This window comes from Malaclemys terrapin, chromosome 19 (genome assembly GCF_027887155.1).
Source record: "Malaclemys terrapin pileata isolate rMalTer1 chromosome 19, rMalTer1.hap1, whole genome shotgun sequence".
Classification (NCBI taxonomy): Eukaryota; Metazoa; Chordata; order Testudines; family Emydidae; genus Malaclemys; species Malaclemys terrapin.
In genome coordinates this window covers 12,043,251-12,061,456 of record NC_071523.1, presented here as the reverse complement: position 1 = coordinate 12,061,456, position 18,206 = coordinate 12,043,251, and the positions used below count along the sequence as shown (strand labels likewise).

General features: G+C 41.5%; 2 protein-coding genes across 2 annotated transcripts; one reads left to right on the top strand and one right to left on the bottom strand.

Moving 5' to 3' along the window:
- The first annotated feature begins 2,721 nt into the window (after positions 1-2,721).
- Positions 2,722-5,048, top strand: CORT (cortistatin). Its single transcript, XM_054008931.1, has 2 exons — positions 2,722-2,981; positions 4,658-5,048. Exons 1-2 carry the CDS (start codon positions 2,877-2,879, stop codon positions 4,868-4,870), a joined length of 318 nt encoding a protein of 105 aa, XP_053864906.1. The 5' UTR covers positions 2,722-2,876; the 3' UTR covers positions 4,871-5,048.
- Positions 5,049-7,986: 2,938 nt separating this feature from the next.
- Positions 7,987-17,280, bottom strand: DFFA (DNA fragmentation factor subunit alpha). The gene is made up of 6 exons (XM_054008929.1): positions 17,062-17,280; positions 14,927-15,088; positions 12,843-12,976; positions 11,630-11,819; positions 11,276-11,430; positions 7,987-10,264 (listed from the first exon to the last, which is right to left on the bottom strand). Exons 1-6 carry the CDS (start codon positions 17,186-17,188, stop codon positions 10,061-10,063), a joined length of 972 nt encoding a protein of 323 aa, XP_053864904.1. The 5' UTR covers positions 17,189-17,280; the 3' UTR covers positions 7,987-10,060.
- Positions 17,281-18,206: the final 926 nt, after the last annotated feature.

The window sequence follows — 18,206 nt, the reverse complement described above, 5'->3', positions numbered from 1 at the left end:
CATAGTGGTGCAGAGCAGTACCCACTATACCAGACAACCAGATCAGAAATATTTGGAATTCTGAAACATGTGACTGGTTGATTATGACCCCAAGTCCCTGCTGGTTATATCCTTAAGAACATTTGTGCCATTGACATTGTTCAATCTTTTCATCATTTGGGTCCTCCTACTACTCCATGTGATATTTAATTTATTCTCTTTTAAAATCAGATTATTTAATTAGCCATTCTGGGAACGAGGCTATAAAATAAAGTCCATAGAAGTGTCTAATGTTGAGGCTGATCTGCCATTTGATACTGTCTACTCCACAGAACTTCTGGTGCTGTGTGAATTTGTTTCTATATAAGCTGTGAAAGACTTCAGCTGTTGAAGTTTTGGGTGCACCTGACTCCATGAGGAGTGAGTCTCTTTAAACTACTATTTCAGATGGCACTCAGCATGGAGTTCTCTATAACTGCTTCTTAGCATTATGGCAACTGAGACAGTGTTGCCAACACCTGTGATATTTGGTGTTTTTCATAAAGCCTGAGCTCCTGGAGTCATGTAATCTCATAAGAATCTGTTTTAATTAGAAAAAAAAAAAGCCCCCATGGTGGTGGAAAAAAGCTTGAAAATATGACCACATGTACCCTAAAGACTCAGAAACTAGAAGGCAAATATAAAGAACCCCAAATCTTTTTTTTGAAATAAACATGACTCATGATTTTTGAATGCTCAGAGTTGGCAAGACTGCAGAGATAGGATAATATTTTTAGAATTATGATCCAAAAGTAGCATAGCAAAGACTAATGATTAGAGAAGAGGCTTCAGAATCTGGATTTCTAAAATCTCTTCCCAGTTTTGATATTGTCTTGCCATGTGATTCTGTGCAACCTTTCTCAGCTTTAGTTTTACCATCTCTAGAAAGGGGATAATCATCCATCATTATAGGAATGAGCACAGAATTTAAGAGCCAGGAATGACTATTATTTCCTTCCCTAATATTACTCTCCCATCTAAATTAAAGAATTAACTGTTCCTAATTGAACAAAGGGGTGGGGGGAGGAGAATAGACCCATGTTGATTAGTGTTCTGAACTATTCCACATTAGCACTCTTCTAAACGGTGTCAATGTTCTCTGGGTACATCTCCCGCAGTTCCTGGCGAGGCCCGCAGAAACAACAGATTCTGAAAAGGCTGTAGTGCCCTGTGACAGTAGGCAGAAGATTATGGGTACTATTTTAGTGCTATCCACACTAGCACTTATATTGTGCAGACTACACTGGTATTTAGTTCTGCTGAAAGCAAGCCTAATTAATCCAGCTATATTTAGTAGGCATGTAAACCATTTGGAGCACTAGGTGGACATTAAGCATGTTGCGGGGGTTCCAGGCATAGCACAGAAATTTTCTCTACCGTAGGCAAAGCTCTAGAGGTCCTGCGTCCCCAGAGTATACGCCTCTTATAATGGCCTGGGAGGGAGAAATAATTCATTCTACACAGCTGCCCTCCCTGGAAACTCCTGCGCTCTGGGCCGATTCATGCCTTCCTCGAGGCAGAAGGTTAACCCTTTCCTTGCCAGCTGCTGGACAGAGCCTATACACCTTATGACTGGTGGCAGCTATTTAGTTAATATTGGTAAATCTCTTTAAAATGCAAACTATTAAGTATAAAATTTAAATATGTTGGATACATTCACAAACCAAAAGACCAGTATGCCTTCAGCTCTGTCTTCTAGCTCCAAATTACTGCTAGGACTCCTTGATCCAAATTATACTCAGTCTGTCAAAGGTTCCAACTATTGCTGTGTTGGGTTGGGGTGCGGTGCAGGAAAGAAATTGAATCTTAGAGGCTCGTATGCTCACCCAGAGAACTTCAGGCGGATCCAAACTGCATCCTTCCCCCTTTAGATGCTCTCTGTGGATCCCTAGCATTTTAAAGATTTCATTCCAGCTGGCTGTTAACATCTTCTTCAAAGGACTGTCGTGATGCTACTGCTCACTTCTGTGAAGGGAATGTGGAAGCCTTTGAAAGTGATATAGCTACACTTCACAACACTAAGATCAAAAACAGCTCAGTTGTTTATATTAATTGTAAGTGATCTCAAACTCGTTTTAAACAAAGCAAGGCTTCTCTGATAGACCCTCCAGCAGCGCTGTATCCATTCCCAAGGTTTCTGGTCCCTTTGAAGAGGGTTGAGTCTGCAGCCATGGTCCTAGGAAGACAAACCACCATTGAGGCTAGGTGGGCAACTCAGGACATGTCACTCCATGAGGATATTCAGCCAGGGCAGCTTCTTTCTGACTAGGTGACCAGAAGGAAGAAAAAACTTCCAGGATGTAGTTTGATCAGATGCATTGATTAAATTTTTGAAACCCATGACTTCAGTGGGTTGCTGCAGTGGAGGATTCTTGGCCATGTTCGAGCTTAAACGTTGATCATTCAGGATAGCATAAGGCGCAATGCTTCTGCTTTTAAATTGACTCTCTGCAGCCTCTCCTCCCATCACCAAACCCATGCACAAAATCCACAATCATGAATCATTTGCAGCTAAATCACCCTATTTTGTACTCAAGCCTGCCTGGTCATTATAGGAATAATGGTGAGGAAATTATGGGTTTTTTTTTTTTTTTAGCAAACAGAATGCATATGCAGCTTAAATTAACAGCGAATTCATACTTAATAGCAGCGCAATCCAGAAGCTCTAATTAAGGGTTAAATCCAAACAATGTATTATTGGGAAGTTAATTGCTCTTTGTTTTTTCGTGTGAAAAGGGGGGGCTGCTGAAATATAAAAATAATTGAGCTGGAAGTTTTGCTCCTGCCCAAAGGAAAAAAAGATAACTTGCAAGGCAGGGAAGTAGCTTGTTGCAGAGCTCTATCAGGCAGTATTCCACATGCATCCACCACTCTGCCTGTTTCTTCTGCTGACTTCTGTCTCCTGGATGATGGGGGCTGCTGCACGTCCAGTACAGGAAAGACACATATTGAAAGACAGCAAGGTAAGCTGAGAATGGATACAAAACCATTATGTCTATAATGCTTGTTATTCGCTCTTCTTTTTACTGTACCCAGGTGAACAACAGTTCATCATCTGGGGCCACAGGGTACTCAAATTGCCAGGATCTAATAACCGGAGAAGCTAAGGCATTAGTTTGTTGCAGTTCCCCGTTTTTCTGCTCTGTGCCCTCTATTTCCTCCTCTTGTTTATCCCACTCCTTACTTTAGTGGGGATTTGGTACTTCCTCAGAGGCTGACCTGCCTTTAAAAGCATAAACTTTTGGTAGTACAATAACTGCCTTGTTTGTACCATTTTGTTTGTACATCATTTAGATGAGACCTTCAACATTGGGGTCCTGTCTGTGCTCCCCTGACATTAAAGTCCTAGGGAAATTCAATAGGCATAATGGCTTGACCAGTTGTCCCTGACCAAAAATTCCCCCTTTCCCCTCCCTAGCATACACATACAATCATTATGTCAGTTGGCTGCTGTTTCCTCCACCCCAGAAATGGTCGCAACTCAATGGAGCTGCAGTTTGTTGAAGTGCGTTAGCATTTTTCATTATAAATGATCCTATCTTGCCGTAAGAGATTTGTCAGCCCCAGACAGGGAACTCGGCTCTGAACTGAATACTTCAATAACATAATGGCCTAGTCACTTAGCTGCCTATATGTGTCTACACTAAAAAAGTGCCTTAATTTATAAAGATAATTGAATGCTTTTACTGGTTTCTAAAAAATGTCATTAAATTAGCCATTTAAAGAGTTTTCAGCTTTAAGTGTTTGATTTACTGTACTCTTTTGAAAAAGATCCAAGAACCAGTACATAAACTTGACCATTAAAAAAGGATTTTTCATTGAAATTATAGAATGAGCTACAGCATTGTAGTTTGGTAGTTTATTAGCTGATAGCTCTTGACATTTTTTTGGTGGGACTTTTAAAGGATGTTGAAGACAGTAACAGAATTTTAAAAGGACACAGATTAAAAGTAATGCTTCTGTCTTTTATACCTGCTGTGGCAAGTAACATTAAGACTACTGTTAATTGAAATCTTAAGAGGGGAAAAAGTCAGTTTTTACTATGTATGCAGTTTCCATTTCTTTTATATAAGCAGCTTGTTTGCCTGGGTCTTGTGCAATAGGGAAAAGAAAATAATTTTAAAACAAAAAGTAAGATGATTTTATGACCAAAGAAATTGGCAGGTGCAGTATCTTTTAGTTCTTAATACCTGACTAGATTTCCAGTTGATGGTGTTCCTTTAAGATGCCTAAGCTATCATCATGGCCCTGGGAACAGCTCTACCCCTCCATATGAAAACTGAATGATTGTGTTAACTTAAAGATAATATTGTGACCAGCAACCGCTCTTTTCAAATGAGGAATTCAATGTTTTATGAACATTAAGTATCCCCCTAATGTCTCACTGCTGGACTCAGAGCATGCAAAAAAAGTACCGGTAATTGGGAAATCATGATTTTACCCGCTGCTAGCTTGCCCCAGTGTTGCTGAAATACATTCATAGAAACAGTGGGCAACTGTTGTTGGGAGTACAGACATAGATGCTATGTGACCTTCTCTGTGACAGGATGTCCCTTTCAGCCACACTTTAGGCTGCCCTCGCTCACTTGGAGGAAGGGTTTCTCCCCCTAAGATAAATAATTCTTTCTTTTTTTACAAGTACTGGCAGGAACTGACAGATGTAAAGAGAAGGACCTTGCTCACTTTCCTCTCTGCACTGGCTGACTGGATATCCCAGATGGAGGATGCATCCCTGATGGAGGAGGTGGTAGAGCTGGCCAACCGGCAAGAGAGGTCTGCCTTTCATCAACCTCGAGCATGGGAAAAGTCCCCCTGCAGGAACTTCTTCTGGAAGACTTTCTCCTCCTGCTAACAAAATAGCTTCCTGAAGATCTATTTTAGAGTGGCTTTAGCAACAGCTGCCTCAATCAGGATGAATATTAGCAGTGACTGCTTTTCTGTGAACAAATACTGTCTCTTTGTAATAAGTGTGATTAGACTCTCTCTCCCCATCCTCATACTCTAATAAAAATTGAATAAAACTGTGTAGACAAAAATAATTCTATGATTGAAATGGAGCGCAAACATAAAGACTGAGCTTCTTGAAAAGTACTAAGTTGTTACTATTTGCGCTACAGTTCAGATAAAAGGCTGAATGTCAACTGCCCAACAACGTTTGGTCTGATCCTGCAGTTCTCATTTTCCCAAAATCCTCTAAGGGGAGGAGGGACTGCAGGAGCAGGTTTAATAAATAGTTACAATGGCATTATCTATAGTGGAGCTGCAAGGATCATGCTATTTTTTTATTTTTGTTCCTTAGGTTTTCATACCATTATCTGGTACAACCTCCTACTTTATACTACATCACTGTAGAGCTTGCTCTGGGAAAGACTTTTCATTTCTCTTAAAGTTTTTTTTTGGAAGACCTAGTTTGTGTTGTTTTTTTTTTTTTTTTTCCTATCATCTGCACCTGTATCTTTCTTTAATGCTGTTACAACTACCAGTAGTTTGCTTTTTGTGTCAACATTAACCTATACATGAGAGATGCATTACTGTTTAGTATAAATTAAAAGTAAGCTTAATAGATTCCAAGGCACGATGGGACTATTGTGATCACCTAGTTTGACCTCCTGTATAACCCAGGCCATAGAATTTTCCCAAATAATTCCTACAGCGTATCTTTCAGTTAAAAACATCCAATCTTGATTTAAAAATGGTCAATGATGGAGAATCCACCACTTGGTAAATTGTTCCAATGATCAAGTACTCAATTTAAAAAATTTACACCTTGTTTCTAGTCTGAATTTGTCTAGCTTCAACTTCCACCCATTGGATCATTTTATACATTTCTCTGCTAGAATGCAGAGCTAATATTTGTTCCCCATGTAGATTCTTATAGACTGTAATTACAGGTCTGTCTCATCTTACACGGGGTTTCCGTTCCGTGGTTAGCGCGTAAAGCGAAAACCACGTATAGCAAAATTCCATTGAGTTCAATGGCAGGCGAAATCGCCCGCACTACAGGTATAGTATTAAAATTGTTATTTTTCTCTTTTGTTTTTGCCGACTGCGTAAAGTTGAAATCGCACATGTTAAATGCGTGTTAAGATGCGACAGACCTGTAAATCACCCCTTAATCTTCTTTAAACTAAATAATTGAGCTCCTTGAGTCCATCACTATAAGATGTTTTCTAATCCTTTCATCATTCTCATGGCTCTTCTCTGAACCCTCTTCAATATATTAACATCTTTCTTGAATTATGGGCACCAGAATTGGGGCAGTATTCCAGCAGCAGTCACATCAGTGCTAAATACAGCAGTGAAATAACCTCTACTCCTACTTGATTCCCCTGTTTATGTAGCCCAGTTATCACTTTAGCTCTTGTGGTCACAGCATCACATTGGGAGCTCATATTCATCTGATTATCCACTACAATCCCCAAATCTTTTTCTGTCACTGGTTCCCAGGATAGAGTCCTGCATCATGTAAGTATGGTGTACATTGTTTGTTCCTAGACATACAGTTAAGCCATATTACAGTGCATATTGTTTGCTTGTACCCAGTTTACCAAGAGATCCAGCTCACTCTAAATCAGTGACCTGTCCTCTTTGTTATTTACCACTCACCCAGTTTTTGGGTCATCTACAAACTTTCTCAGTCATGATTTTTTTTCCCCCAGGTTACTGATAAAAATATTAAATAGCATAGGGCCAAAAATGAAGCCCTGTGGGACCCCACTTCTATGATTCCCTGTTTACAATTACATTTTTGAGACCTATCTACCAATAATGTTTACCATATTAATTTTCTAACATTCTAGGTTTTTTTAAATCAAAATGTTGGGCAATGCCTCTTCAAATGCCTTACAGCAGTCTAAATATATTACAGCAATACTAATTACCTTTATCAACCAAACTTGAATTTCAAACTTAAGCAGGGCAAACATCTGGGAGTGTTTTAAATGCTAGATGAATAAGAAAAATAGGTCCAAAACATCTGGAAAATCTGAATAAGCTGCAGTTATTTTGTGTCTGTATCAGGTGAAGTGTTTTGTCTTAGATTAAGTGTGAGTCTAATTGTTACCTTGTTTGTAGGACGCAGCCATAACTGTTTTTTTAGAGTACTCTGGAAGTCATGCTGTGGTGGGTCTATAGTCAATAAGTTAAGTTCTGAGAAATCAGATGTGTTTATATGGAACCATAATTTTACATAGAGCTTTATAGATTTAAGGAGCCCTGCCCATAGCACAGCATAAAACAGTATATAGGGTGGAAAGCAATTCAAGACCTCTATCGTCTTTTTTTTTAAATCTAGAGTGGGGAAAAACTAGATAGAACTCAATACTGCAGCCCTACTAAAAATAGAGCAGTGTGGCCTCCGTTACTTAATAGCTAAAAGGACCTAGTGCAATCTGCAAGTGAGTTAGACAGCGCACTCCTAACAGATAGAGGATAGCACATTTCATACTTAAAATGGCATGCATTAAATTTATAATATGAAAGATAACTATAAAGAGCAACTTTTGTTTCTCTTATATAAATGGGGGCCAACAGGATTTTCAAACTGGGTTGAACTTTTGCTTGCTAAGTTTCAGCTTTGCGTGAATTGTACCCCTCAGAAAATAAGGCTTTAGAATGAAAAAGCAGCAAGCCTTCAACTGTTCTTTGCCCAGTAGGAGAATCAGTAAACTGAAAAAGCATGGTGCTGGCTGGTCTAGTTCATTGCTGAATTTGTACTGAAGAGTAAATTATTTTTACACAGTTGAATAAGGCATGGCTTTGCCTGAGTAGTATATCAGATGCATATGTTCTATCCTGAATGAACATTCAGTACAGCTATTATGGCAGCCTACAACAGGAAAAAACTCCATCTACTGTGGCAGGAAAATTGCTTACAGTGTGAGAAGGTAGATAAGTACTGTGATAAACAATTGTTTTCCCTGTCCAACTCAGGGACACATATTGTTCCATTGTAAAAGAAAAGGGCAGTTCAGGCCAAGAGTGAGCTTTATTTCATAGAGATAAGACAGCACTTCAGTAGATACTTGGCAATCGGATCCCATGTTTAAGTCTAGGTAATACCTTTCAATTAGAAAGATGTAAGTGACACCCTTAACTCAGATCTAGTCCTAATTAAGATTCAGCATAGTTTTGTAGGAAATAAAAGTTAAACTTAGTTTTCCTATAAGAGAGCAGATTTTTGCTCAAGTTACATCAGAGGCACTAGAACTGTTTCATTATTATGTTCATTATCACTATAGTAAACATTGTAGTTATAGCACATTCATTAAAAGCTAGATTGCAACATCTGTACACAAGGGGCATATCTGAATATTCAGCTTTGCTATACATTAAGTGACTTATCTACTCCACTGCTTAACCTAATGTTAAATTAATGGGTTTTGCAGTGTTGGAAATACTGTATAATTGTGTATATTAAACATTCACTGCCTCTTTTTTAAATGCTTCAGCATTTTTATCTTTTGCTCTCCTAGGACAGAACTATCAATAGAACAGAGAATGTATGTGCTAATGCATTGTTACCAACGTTAATGTGGGTCAAAGCCAAATGGCACCTTTGGGAAGACTAATTGCCACAAACGCTACAATTTAAAAAAAAAAATCTGAGACAACAAGCCCCCTTGGTGCTTGGGTGATATCAGGGTGCTTCCAATAATTAGACTGTCATGTTCTTGGAGATATACAACAAGCCAGGCAGCATGTGCGAGCATCACAAACAGCCTAATAGTATAATAAGCTTTTAATATTAAAATTCTCCATTAAAAAAGTGTTTCAAATGATTTAAAAAAAATAGGCCAGTCAATAAAAACAGTGTCATGATGTTGTATAAAAGATAGGAATATAGACAGGCCCAAATATGAAGTTTGCTCCCTGAAGCCCCTTAAAAACCAAGCATTTTAATTTTCAGCATGCTTTACAAATATCAGTTCTCACTCTCCTCCCACAGGGGGAGGTAGTAGCATGTGGAAATAATGGCACAAAGGTTAAAATATGATTTGGTCAGTCACATAGCACGAGATTATCAGAACCAGGATTTGAATCTGAAGTCCCTGGATCCCAGACTGGTTCTGAGTCAATGCCACATAAAGTGGTAGCTGGAAAAACTCTGCACACTGGCAGTATGACTACACCAAACTAATAAACCTCAGCAGGAACAGGCACTGAGAACACTTCATCTCTCACTATTGCATTCTGTTTAGAAATTAATCTGAAGAGAATGTGCTTAGTCTGCACTTTCCTGTGCAGCCTCAGAATTTGGTGTGGAAACCTTCATGCTCACACAGCAGTCTTCAAAGTGCCCTCTAACTTGGGCCTTGTCTATACTTGAAAGGGTTTGCCAGTATATGGGTAGAGGAAACCCACAAATACCCAAGTGGAGATGCAGCTTATGCTAGCAAAAGTTCTCTTGCTTAAACCAGTTACCTGAATGGAGTCAGCTATACCTCTAAAAGAATTCTTTTGCTAGTAGAAATACACCTACAGTAGGCCCTTTGATTGTACAACTACGTTGGTTAGGGGTGTGATTTCCCCCCCTCCACCCTCCTACCTGACATAGGTATGCTAGTAAAACTTAAGTGTACACCAAGGCTTAGCCTCACAATACCCCTCTGAGTAAGTAACTCCCCACATCTGAAAGATAAGGGGTGGGGGTGGGGGGAGACAAGTAAGATGCCTGAGGCCACAGAGAGGGTTAGTCAGGATTAGAACTGAAGAGCACCTGGCTCCCAGTCCTGCATTCAAAATATCTCTCTCTAATGTAGCATTTAGCAGGACACTAGTTGTGTTTACGGAAGTTATTTGACAAGAACCACTACTCTGGAAAAAAAATAAAGCCTTTGGTTACATGAAATCCTAGACTCTCACTAGAGGGATTAAACCTGTCTGTTAACAACACAGAGGCAGAGACAAGCCCAGTTTTTAGTTGTCTAGAGGCACAGCATAGTATGACCAGCAAACTGGTACTTGGGGAATTTAACACGCCGTTTGCTTGTGTTGGCTCTAATACACAAGAGACCCATGTTTCCTTGACATTTAAAGTCTCTTACTTCTTGCGTTTTGAACTCAACCAGTCTCCCCAGGGCAGCTTTTTCTTGCCCTTTGATATACTCCTCAGGGAGTGTAGAGCCTGCACTTGCTGTAGGCGCCTGGAGAGCTCCTGATCACAGGCCTGCTGGAGAGCTTCAGTCTTCTGCTTATCCCAGCTCAGTGCCAGAGCCAAGGCTTCTGTGTCTTCCTTGAAAACCAGCTGTGAAAGAAAAAGTTGGACACGCTAATCCTCAGTACCCCACACCTTGTCTTTTACAACAGCCAGAATTTCCTCTAGTGGTACACTCCTCCTGAACTGAACCCTCTTCCCCCTCCCAGTAAAAATAGGTGGATCCATGAGAGAACTGCTGAAACACTAGCAAATGATTTGGTATATTTAATTAAGACCAAAAACTCACTGGGGTCTAACACATTTATCCTTGAGCTTCACAATTCTCTCACTTAAAGTTTCTACCTTTCAAGCCTAATTTGTTTTTAATTCTACTTGGCATCTGGAAGTTAGGAGCTGGAAAGGTCCAGCAGGTGCCTGAATGACTTAACTCCAGCCAAACAAAATCAATACATTTTCATTCCCTTAGTCTACAGTAGAAAGAAGCAAACAAGGAAGTCACTGGTCCTTGCAATCAAGATGAAAACTTCAGGATGAGAGGCAATTGTAGAAATCTTCACCTTTCCAAGATAGGGGTTTATTTACATTGTTTTTCTGTTTTACTGGGACCTTTATGCTGGCCTGGTAATAAATAATAATAATAAAAAAAAAAAAGATACTGCTAAATGCAGATTTGCATTCAAAGAGCTAGCTCGTAAAACAGTCTTAGTTTGACCTCTGGGTGGCCATTTCCTATGAATAGTTGACAAAGCTCACAACAAGTTCCCATGATGGGTTTCTTTCAGGGGAGAAGGGTATTTGAGTAATTGTACTGCTTGGGAAAAAGACAAGGTGATACCACAGGGAAGCTCCAGGCATGGAGGAAGCATATGCTGTGGCAAGGTTCCACAATGCTGTGATTTTGAACAAAAGATAACCATGATGTAATGGGGTTTAATAAAGTGGAGAGAAATAAGACTAAATATCATTATCTTTGTGCCTTAAACTAGAGTAACAGTTGGGTCTCCAGAGGTGAAAGGGCAGTTTTCCCCACATCCCGTCTCTCCACAGGGCGATGCCAGTCAGCCTGTCTAGAACAGGGTGAAGACCAAAGTTACCAACCTCTAGATCCTGACTGTCTAAGCTGAGTTCTGGGGCACGTTTCTCTTTCAGTGCAGCAAGGATCTCGCTACTGAGCGATCTTTTGGTGGAGGCACCTGCATTGCTGCTATCAGTGTCGACTACATTCATCTCCTCCCTGGGTGCAGCGTCAGGTTCTGAAAAGTAGCAGGGAGACAGTGTTTAACATTACCCAGCAGCATGAACACAAGTGGAGGGCTGGGAATGCGGTTTGCACCAACTACTGCAGCATCACCACAAGCTCCTTCACAGCAGCAATGGCTCATAGAGCTTTCTCATTTCCCCTCCCCTTTCATCCCTTTCAGATGTCTCTGGAAAGTTGCTCATGCACCTTACCTGATGCCTTGATTAAAATGCTGCCTTCATTCTTCAAGGCCTTCATGTAGAGTTCCAGGAGCTGTTTGGATTGGCGTTCTTCCTCTCGTCTGTCCAGCGCCTGCTGCAGGGTGTCCTGTAACATCTGGGTTTTTGGTTGATTTTGGGAAAGCTCATGGGCCAAGTCTGAACATGGTACATCAATGAGAACCTAAACGAAACAGTGGAGTCCTGCTACATGGAATGATTTAGGAAAGCCTCATTTTGATTGTTCTATCGGACTGACTACAACAGAGCTGTAAAGATGGCATACCTCCCAAGTCACATGTACGGAGAAACAAAATCTCAATCTTGCAAGGATACAGAAAGTTTTATTAAGCATTTCCAAGTCAAGTCAGCCAGGTTATAAGTGGTTTTAACTAGCACTCCCACAAGCCAAAGTTCTTTACCTGCAGTCAAAGGGCCCTCAGAAAGGTGTGAAATTATCGCCTACTTTTGGAACAACACAGAGAAATTCTAACAAAATTCTACAGTGAAAACCCTACTGATCAGTTTGAATGAGACATGCCAACACCAACAGGGACTGGCTTTTGGAAAGTAACTTTTGAACCAGACTGCTGAACGCATACTACAAGTGACAATCATTAAGACCAAATCCTGTTATGTGCAGATGTTAAGGGGCAGGAAGAGTTCTGGCATGCAGCTGATCATTTTCTTGGAACCAATACTCAAGTCTTCTAAACCCCTCCAAAGACCAAAGTGCAAGACAAACAAAAAGGACAGGTGTAGTTGGAGGCCAGGATGCAAACCCTATAGGAAGGAACTAAGAGCTTAGTGAGGAATGAGAAAACATGTGGGATGAAAGATGAATCAGTCTATGTCTGAGAACCAGAAAAAGTAGGGATACAGCATCAATATGGGAGAGAAGATAGAAAAGATGAGAGTCAGCGTGGAGAGGAGGGATGCTGGATCAAGTGAGCGACGAAATGGAGAACAGACAGTATGTTGTGTGTGTAAAAGAATGATTTACACAGTGTCATTTTTAAAAGCCTATTCATTCCATTGGGAGAATATTTCCCTAAGAGCAGAACTTCATTCCTGCACCAGAGCCAAGTCAACAGTATTTGAATTTGGCCCAACTGATGCATTTTCCTTTCCTAAGATTTCACCTTCTCCCCTCTAGTGAGGAAACTGAAAAAAGGAGAGAAGTGTGATATATGGGTTCTCACTATACCTGGAGGTCTTCCTCAGACATCAAAATGATGCTGGACAGGTCATCCTTCAGCTGTCTTGCCAGATGCTTCCACTTCTCTTCACCACTATCCACTTCATCTATGGACTCCCTTGAGAGCCAGGCTGTGCCCCCATCTGACACATGAAAAATGATCACAGTCATAAGAGTGGAAAAACTCATGGTTGCAAAGATCACAACAACAAAATCTAAACAGCCCTTACTGAGGGGCTGTATGGACAAAGCTCCTGAACAGGAGATAGATGTGGTAAATTAAAAAGCTTCTAAGCTTTGAGCTATTGGGGTTTTCTTATCTCAGAGTTGGAATCACAGCTATGAAATCTACACTAGAATTAGAGTGTATTCAAAATGTTGCTTCCAGGAAATAATCATTAGCCTTTTGGACTCAGCCTCTTGCACTGACCTGTCTGTGTGACTGATTAGAGGGAGAATGGGGTGTTTAACATTTAAAGTATTTTTTAAAATTCTCTTTTCATGGTGTCTATGTCAAGAATTCCTGTGAAGAAAGAATAGTCCCTCAGACCTCCTCTTAATCTTGGCTGCTATTCTCCCCACCCCTTAATTATCATCATCACCTGCCCTTTCCTCAGTTTTCAGCACAAGTGAGTTTCTGTAAGTGAATAGGAGGGTGAAGGACCAATATCACCATGTCCGTAATACTTGTTCCTCTCAAGCCTGAGGAGAGGGAGTGCAGAGGTGGTAACTTAAACTAGGCCTCCAGCAGAGTCATCAGTCCATCTTCAGTGGAGGTCTTGGTGTCTGGAAAGTTAAGACATAAGTGTGGCATTACGCCCCATATTCTTCATAGTAATATTATGATGATATGAGTATGGCATAATTATGATGTATTTTGTACAAGATATCATGTGAGATATCATTGGAAAGGTTATGATTTACTGAATACGATTAGGCTACGTGTATGCATGTATCATTTTGGGAACTGAAGTTAGGAATATTGTCTATACATCTATTACAAATGTGTTTATACCTGGAGAACACCCATTAGACAGAATGCAATCAGTGTAGCTGGCTCACTGGGAAGGGCAGTTAGGAAAAACAACAGGTCTTTGAAGATGCTAATCTCCCACCTTCCTGGGAAGTCTTCCTGGGGATTCTGAGTTATGGCTGCAGGGACACGTAACCAAGTCATTTGGTACTGGACTCAATGATGATACCAGTGTTTTTCCACTGACTGGGATGGGAACCACACTGGGAGACAAAGGATTCCCGCCATATGCAAAAAATATTTAAGGTAGGGGAGTGACATCATCAGGGTTTGGTCATTCTTCATTGATTCCCCGTCCAAGAAAGAGGACTGCTGGAAACACCTGAGAACAAAAAGACTGGACTAGAGGAGAAGAGCTGAGCCCAGGCTAGAGGGTTCTCTGGCCTGTGAAAGGAATATCTGGAATTTTAAGCTGCAAGCAAGTACAGCCTGCTTTCAAGAATCTCTGCAATCTGACTAAAACAACATTTAGGGTGAGAATTTGCTACTTATAACCAGTTTCTTTAATATACTAAGCTTAGATTGCATGTTTGCTTTATTTGCTAGGTGATTTGCTTTGATCTGTTTGCTATCACTTAAAATCTATCTTTTGTAGTTAATAAACTTGCTTTTGTTTTGTTTAAAACCAGTGTGTGAAATCATAACTTGGGGCAGAAAGCTGTGTATATCCCTCTCCATACTGAAGGAGGGGGCAAATTTCATGAGCTTACACTGTACAGTTCTCTGTGCAGCACAAAACAGTACAATTTTGAGTTTACCCTCTGGGGGATGGGGTGCACTTGAGTATTGGGCAATTCCTTAGCTGAGTCATCCCATGCAGAGCTGATCACAGCAGCCTGTAAATTCTGCAGCTGGGTGTGTCCCTACCTGTATGTGTGCTTGTAAAGTGCAGTCTGAAGCCTGAGGGAGGGCTTGGCTGGCTTGCCTCACCAATACAATGTAAAGGGAGCCCAGGCTGGTGGGTCAGGCAGGCTCAGTGGACCCCAGTCCCAGGTGGCACCCCGAAGGGGGGGGGGGGAGAGGGCAACCCATCACAATAAGTTCCCCTCCAGCCCTGTACCTCTGCAGCTGCTGGTCCACTTTTCATTCCTGGCCAGTGCCACAAACTTGGTGTTGGGCGGTAAACACAGGAAGTAATCTTCATCATCCACAATGGTGCCATCCTCTGCCAGAACTAAGGTGATGGGCTCCCAGGCCTTGTCAATGGCCAGAATGTCACAGGCTACAGAAGATTAAGTGTTTTCATGAGGCAGAAGGAAGTGTGGCAAGGCAAAAACACTGTCCTTTATGTACATATGATAAACACAAATTTCCCTTGGGGCTACCGCTAGGATAGGTCAGTGACTGGGCTCTGTCCACATGCAGGTCCTGGACATCAACTCTTCACTGGTTTATGTTTACTAATTTGTCTCCATCAATCCAGATTTTTAATGCTGTTCCTGGTACAAGCTCAAAAAAATCCTCCTTTATAAGGCCAAATGTGGCCGAGCAGCCTAGAAACTACATTTTCACTTTTACATTTTCCAAATCTCCCTATCTTGACACTAGGACAGGTCCTCAATTTTAATCCTTTATCCTCCTGGTCTATGACATAAAAGGTGGTAAAGTCAGACATACAGACTCAAGGAGAAACAGGTGGGTGTAGAGAGGTTGGGCTGGAGCTCCCCCAGCCAGACCAGATAACACAAATATATAAAAATGCCTTGCCAACTACACTAGGTATCAAGGCTTGTCCAGCAATACACATCTATTGCTTGTCAACAGTTTTAAGTGACTGTAGTGTCTATCAGCACCTTGGCAGTTGAGGGGAACCCACAGGGGCAAGGAGACTTAAGAGATCAGAATATGCTCTTAGTCATTTATACTTGCATATGAAAGACAAACCCACATAGTCATTTTAAAGAAGAGCACAAGACAAGTACACACAGCCTGTATTCTCTGAAGGGAATAGTATAGATTTAGCCCAAACAATTTTCATCTCTAATGGAGCTTAAAAATCTTTAATGCAATTACAAAGCTTAACCTTTAACATGACATGAGCTGTATCTGAGAAGCATCTACAGTGATGCATGTGGGACCTGATAGCTCAGTGCCTCTGGGCATGTGGGAGATTTAACTCTGCCAGCCTCCTAGAACCTAAAGAAACCAGCAGTGGGGCTCTACACACACATCACTCATAAACCAGGCAGCTATTAATGCCAAGGATCACATTTCATGGGCAAAGTCTGGATTCAACAGTATTTAAAATTCATAATCTTAAAGCCATGCATTGAACGGATAGCTGCCCAGGAAAAGTTCCCAAGTGCAGCCCCTCACATATGTAGTATATGATGCCAAGGTGCTGATGCCCAACACCAGTTGTGGAGAGACCCCCAACAGGAAGCAGAATGGGCTAGTGTGGCACAGTGCCAGTTTCAGTACTGAAATAAAACAGTTTCCCAGCAGCCTACCCACGGTGCACAAAGGGAATCTCTACCTCAGTGGTACATCAACTCATCTAGATATTTGCTTAGTTTTACAACAGGCTGCATAAAAAGCACGAGTGAAGTCAGCACAAATTAAAATTTCGTGCAAACAATGACTTGTTTATACTGATCTATATACTAAACACAGAAATGTAAGTACAATATTTATATTCCAATTTATTTATTTTATAATTAGATGGTCAAAATGAGAATGCGAGCAATTTTTCAGTAATGTTTTGTGGCACTTTTGCATTTTTATGTCTGATTTTGTAAGCAAGTAGTTTTTAAGTGAGATGAAACTTGGGGGTACGCCAGACAAATCAGACTCCTGAAAGAGGTTCAGGAATTTGGAAAGGTTGAGAGCCACTGCTCTACCTAACCCCAGCACCCTCCCAGTCACATGGCACCTCCCTCACACCGTTTCCTGTGCCCTATTCCTCCCCACAATGCCAATGTGGGGTTGCCCAGCTGTGAAAAGAAGGGGCCACCACAACAGGAAGGGCTCACTGGAGTAATGTAGGCAGCACAGTATGATGGGGGAGAGGGGCTGAAACAAACATACCAGAGCCCCCAGCACACCCCACTCAGGCCCCAGCCGTCTTCCCAGACTCTCCCCCATTTACTGTTTCCCTGCCCCCCCCCACAGGCTACCCCTCCCCCCACCTACAGGAGCCCTCCCCCATCACCTAGATCCCCTCCCCCAGAGGATCCCTGCCCCGCTCCCCCTCACCCTTGCTCCGCAGCTCCCGCAGGCAGGAGGCCGCCACCCCGTGGTGCTCTTGCTGGCTCTTCCGCCGGATCAGGCACTGCTTCAGCGGAGAGACCCCCTCCCCGCTTCCGGGAGCCTCTCCCGCCATCTCCCCCGCCTAGCCTGGGGCTGAGGTGCAACGGTAGCTAAGCCGCTCCCCTAGTACCTTAGCCCAAAGACAAGCCCCAGCCCGGTGCATGCCGGACCTTGTAGTCCGGCTCCCAGAGCGCGGCTCTTCCACAGACCCAACCCCGGTGCACGCCGGGACACGTAGTTTTTTTACATATCAGCCTCGCAGCTACTGCCTAACGCGGCCGCACGCGCCCTCTCCCCCTGCATGCTGGGAAATGTAGTGCTTTCCCACCCGACCGGCCTACAACTCCCATCAGGCTATAAATAAAGATAAAATATATGTATAGCTCTGAGTATGCTTCTGTGAACACATGAGTGCATCAGTATAGCCCCAAGCCAGTGAAGGTACTCCCTGCACGTAGGACTAGGTCCTAGCTTTCCTCATGTGAGTTGTCCCATTGAAGTCAAGAAAATATAGAAAATATAGTTACTCACTCACATAAATGTTTGCAGGATCTGACCCATTATTTGTCCTGTTTAGCACCGAGCACACTTTTGGGAGCTATCAAAATAACATAATAATGAAAAAGAATTGTGTCTGTAAACCAAAACAATGAAATAATAGGCAATATGACACCACTGAAATCAATAAGAGTTTTCTCATGAACTTAAGCAGTGCAGAAGTGGACTTTTAAATCCCCTTTATCAAGCCTAATTAAAGGCCTGATCTTGTAGGATCACTCGCATTGGCAAGCTTATTGTTTTACTCATGAAAACAGTGCCATTGAAGTCAACTAACTAGACTAAGCAGGATTTGTTGCTGTACAATTTCACTTATTATTATTATTAATATTGATAGCTATGGCAATAAATGGGCTTTAAATCTTGCATGCTGATACAGGCAGATGAGGCCTCCGTCATTTTATAAGTTTTTTTAAATACATTGCGATTATAACATAATACACTAACTACGGAACACACTGTATATATAGCCATGAACTATAAATAAATAATATGCAAGCAATAGTGGGTAAATCAGTTGCTTTTAATTATGC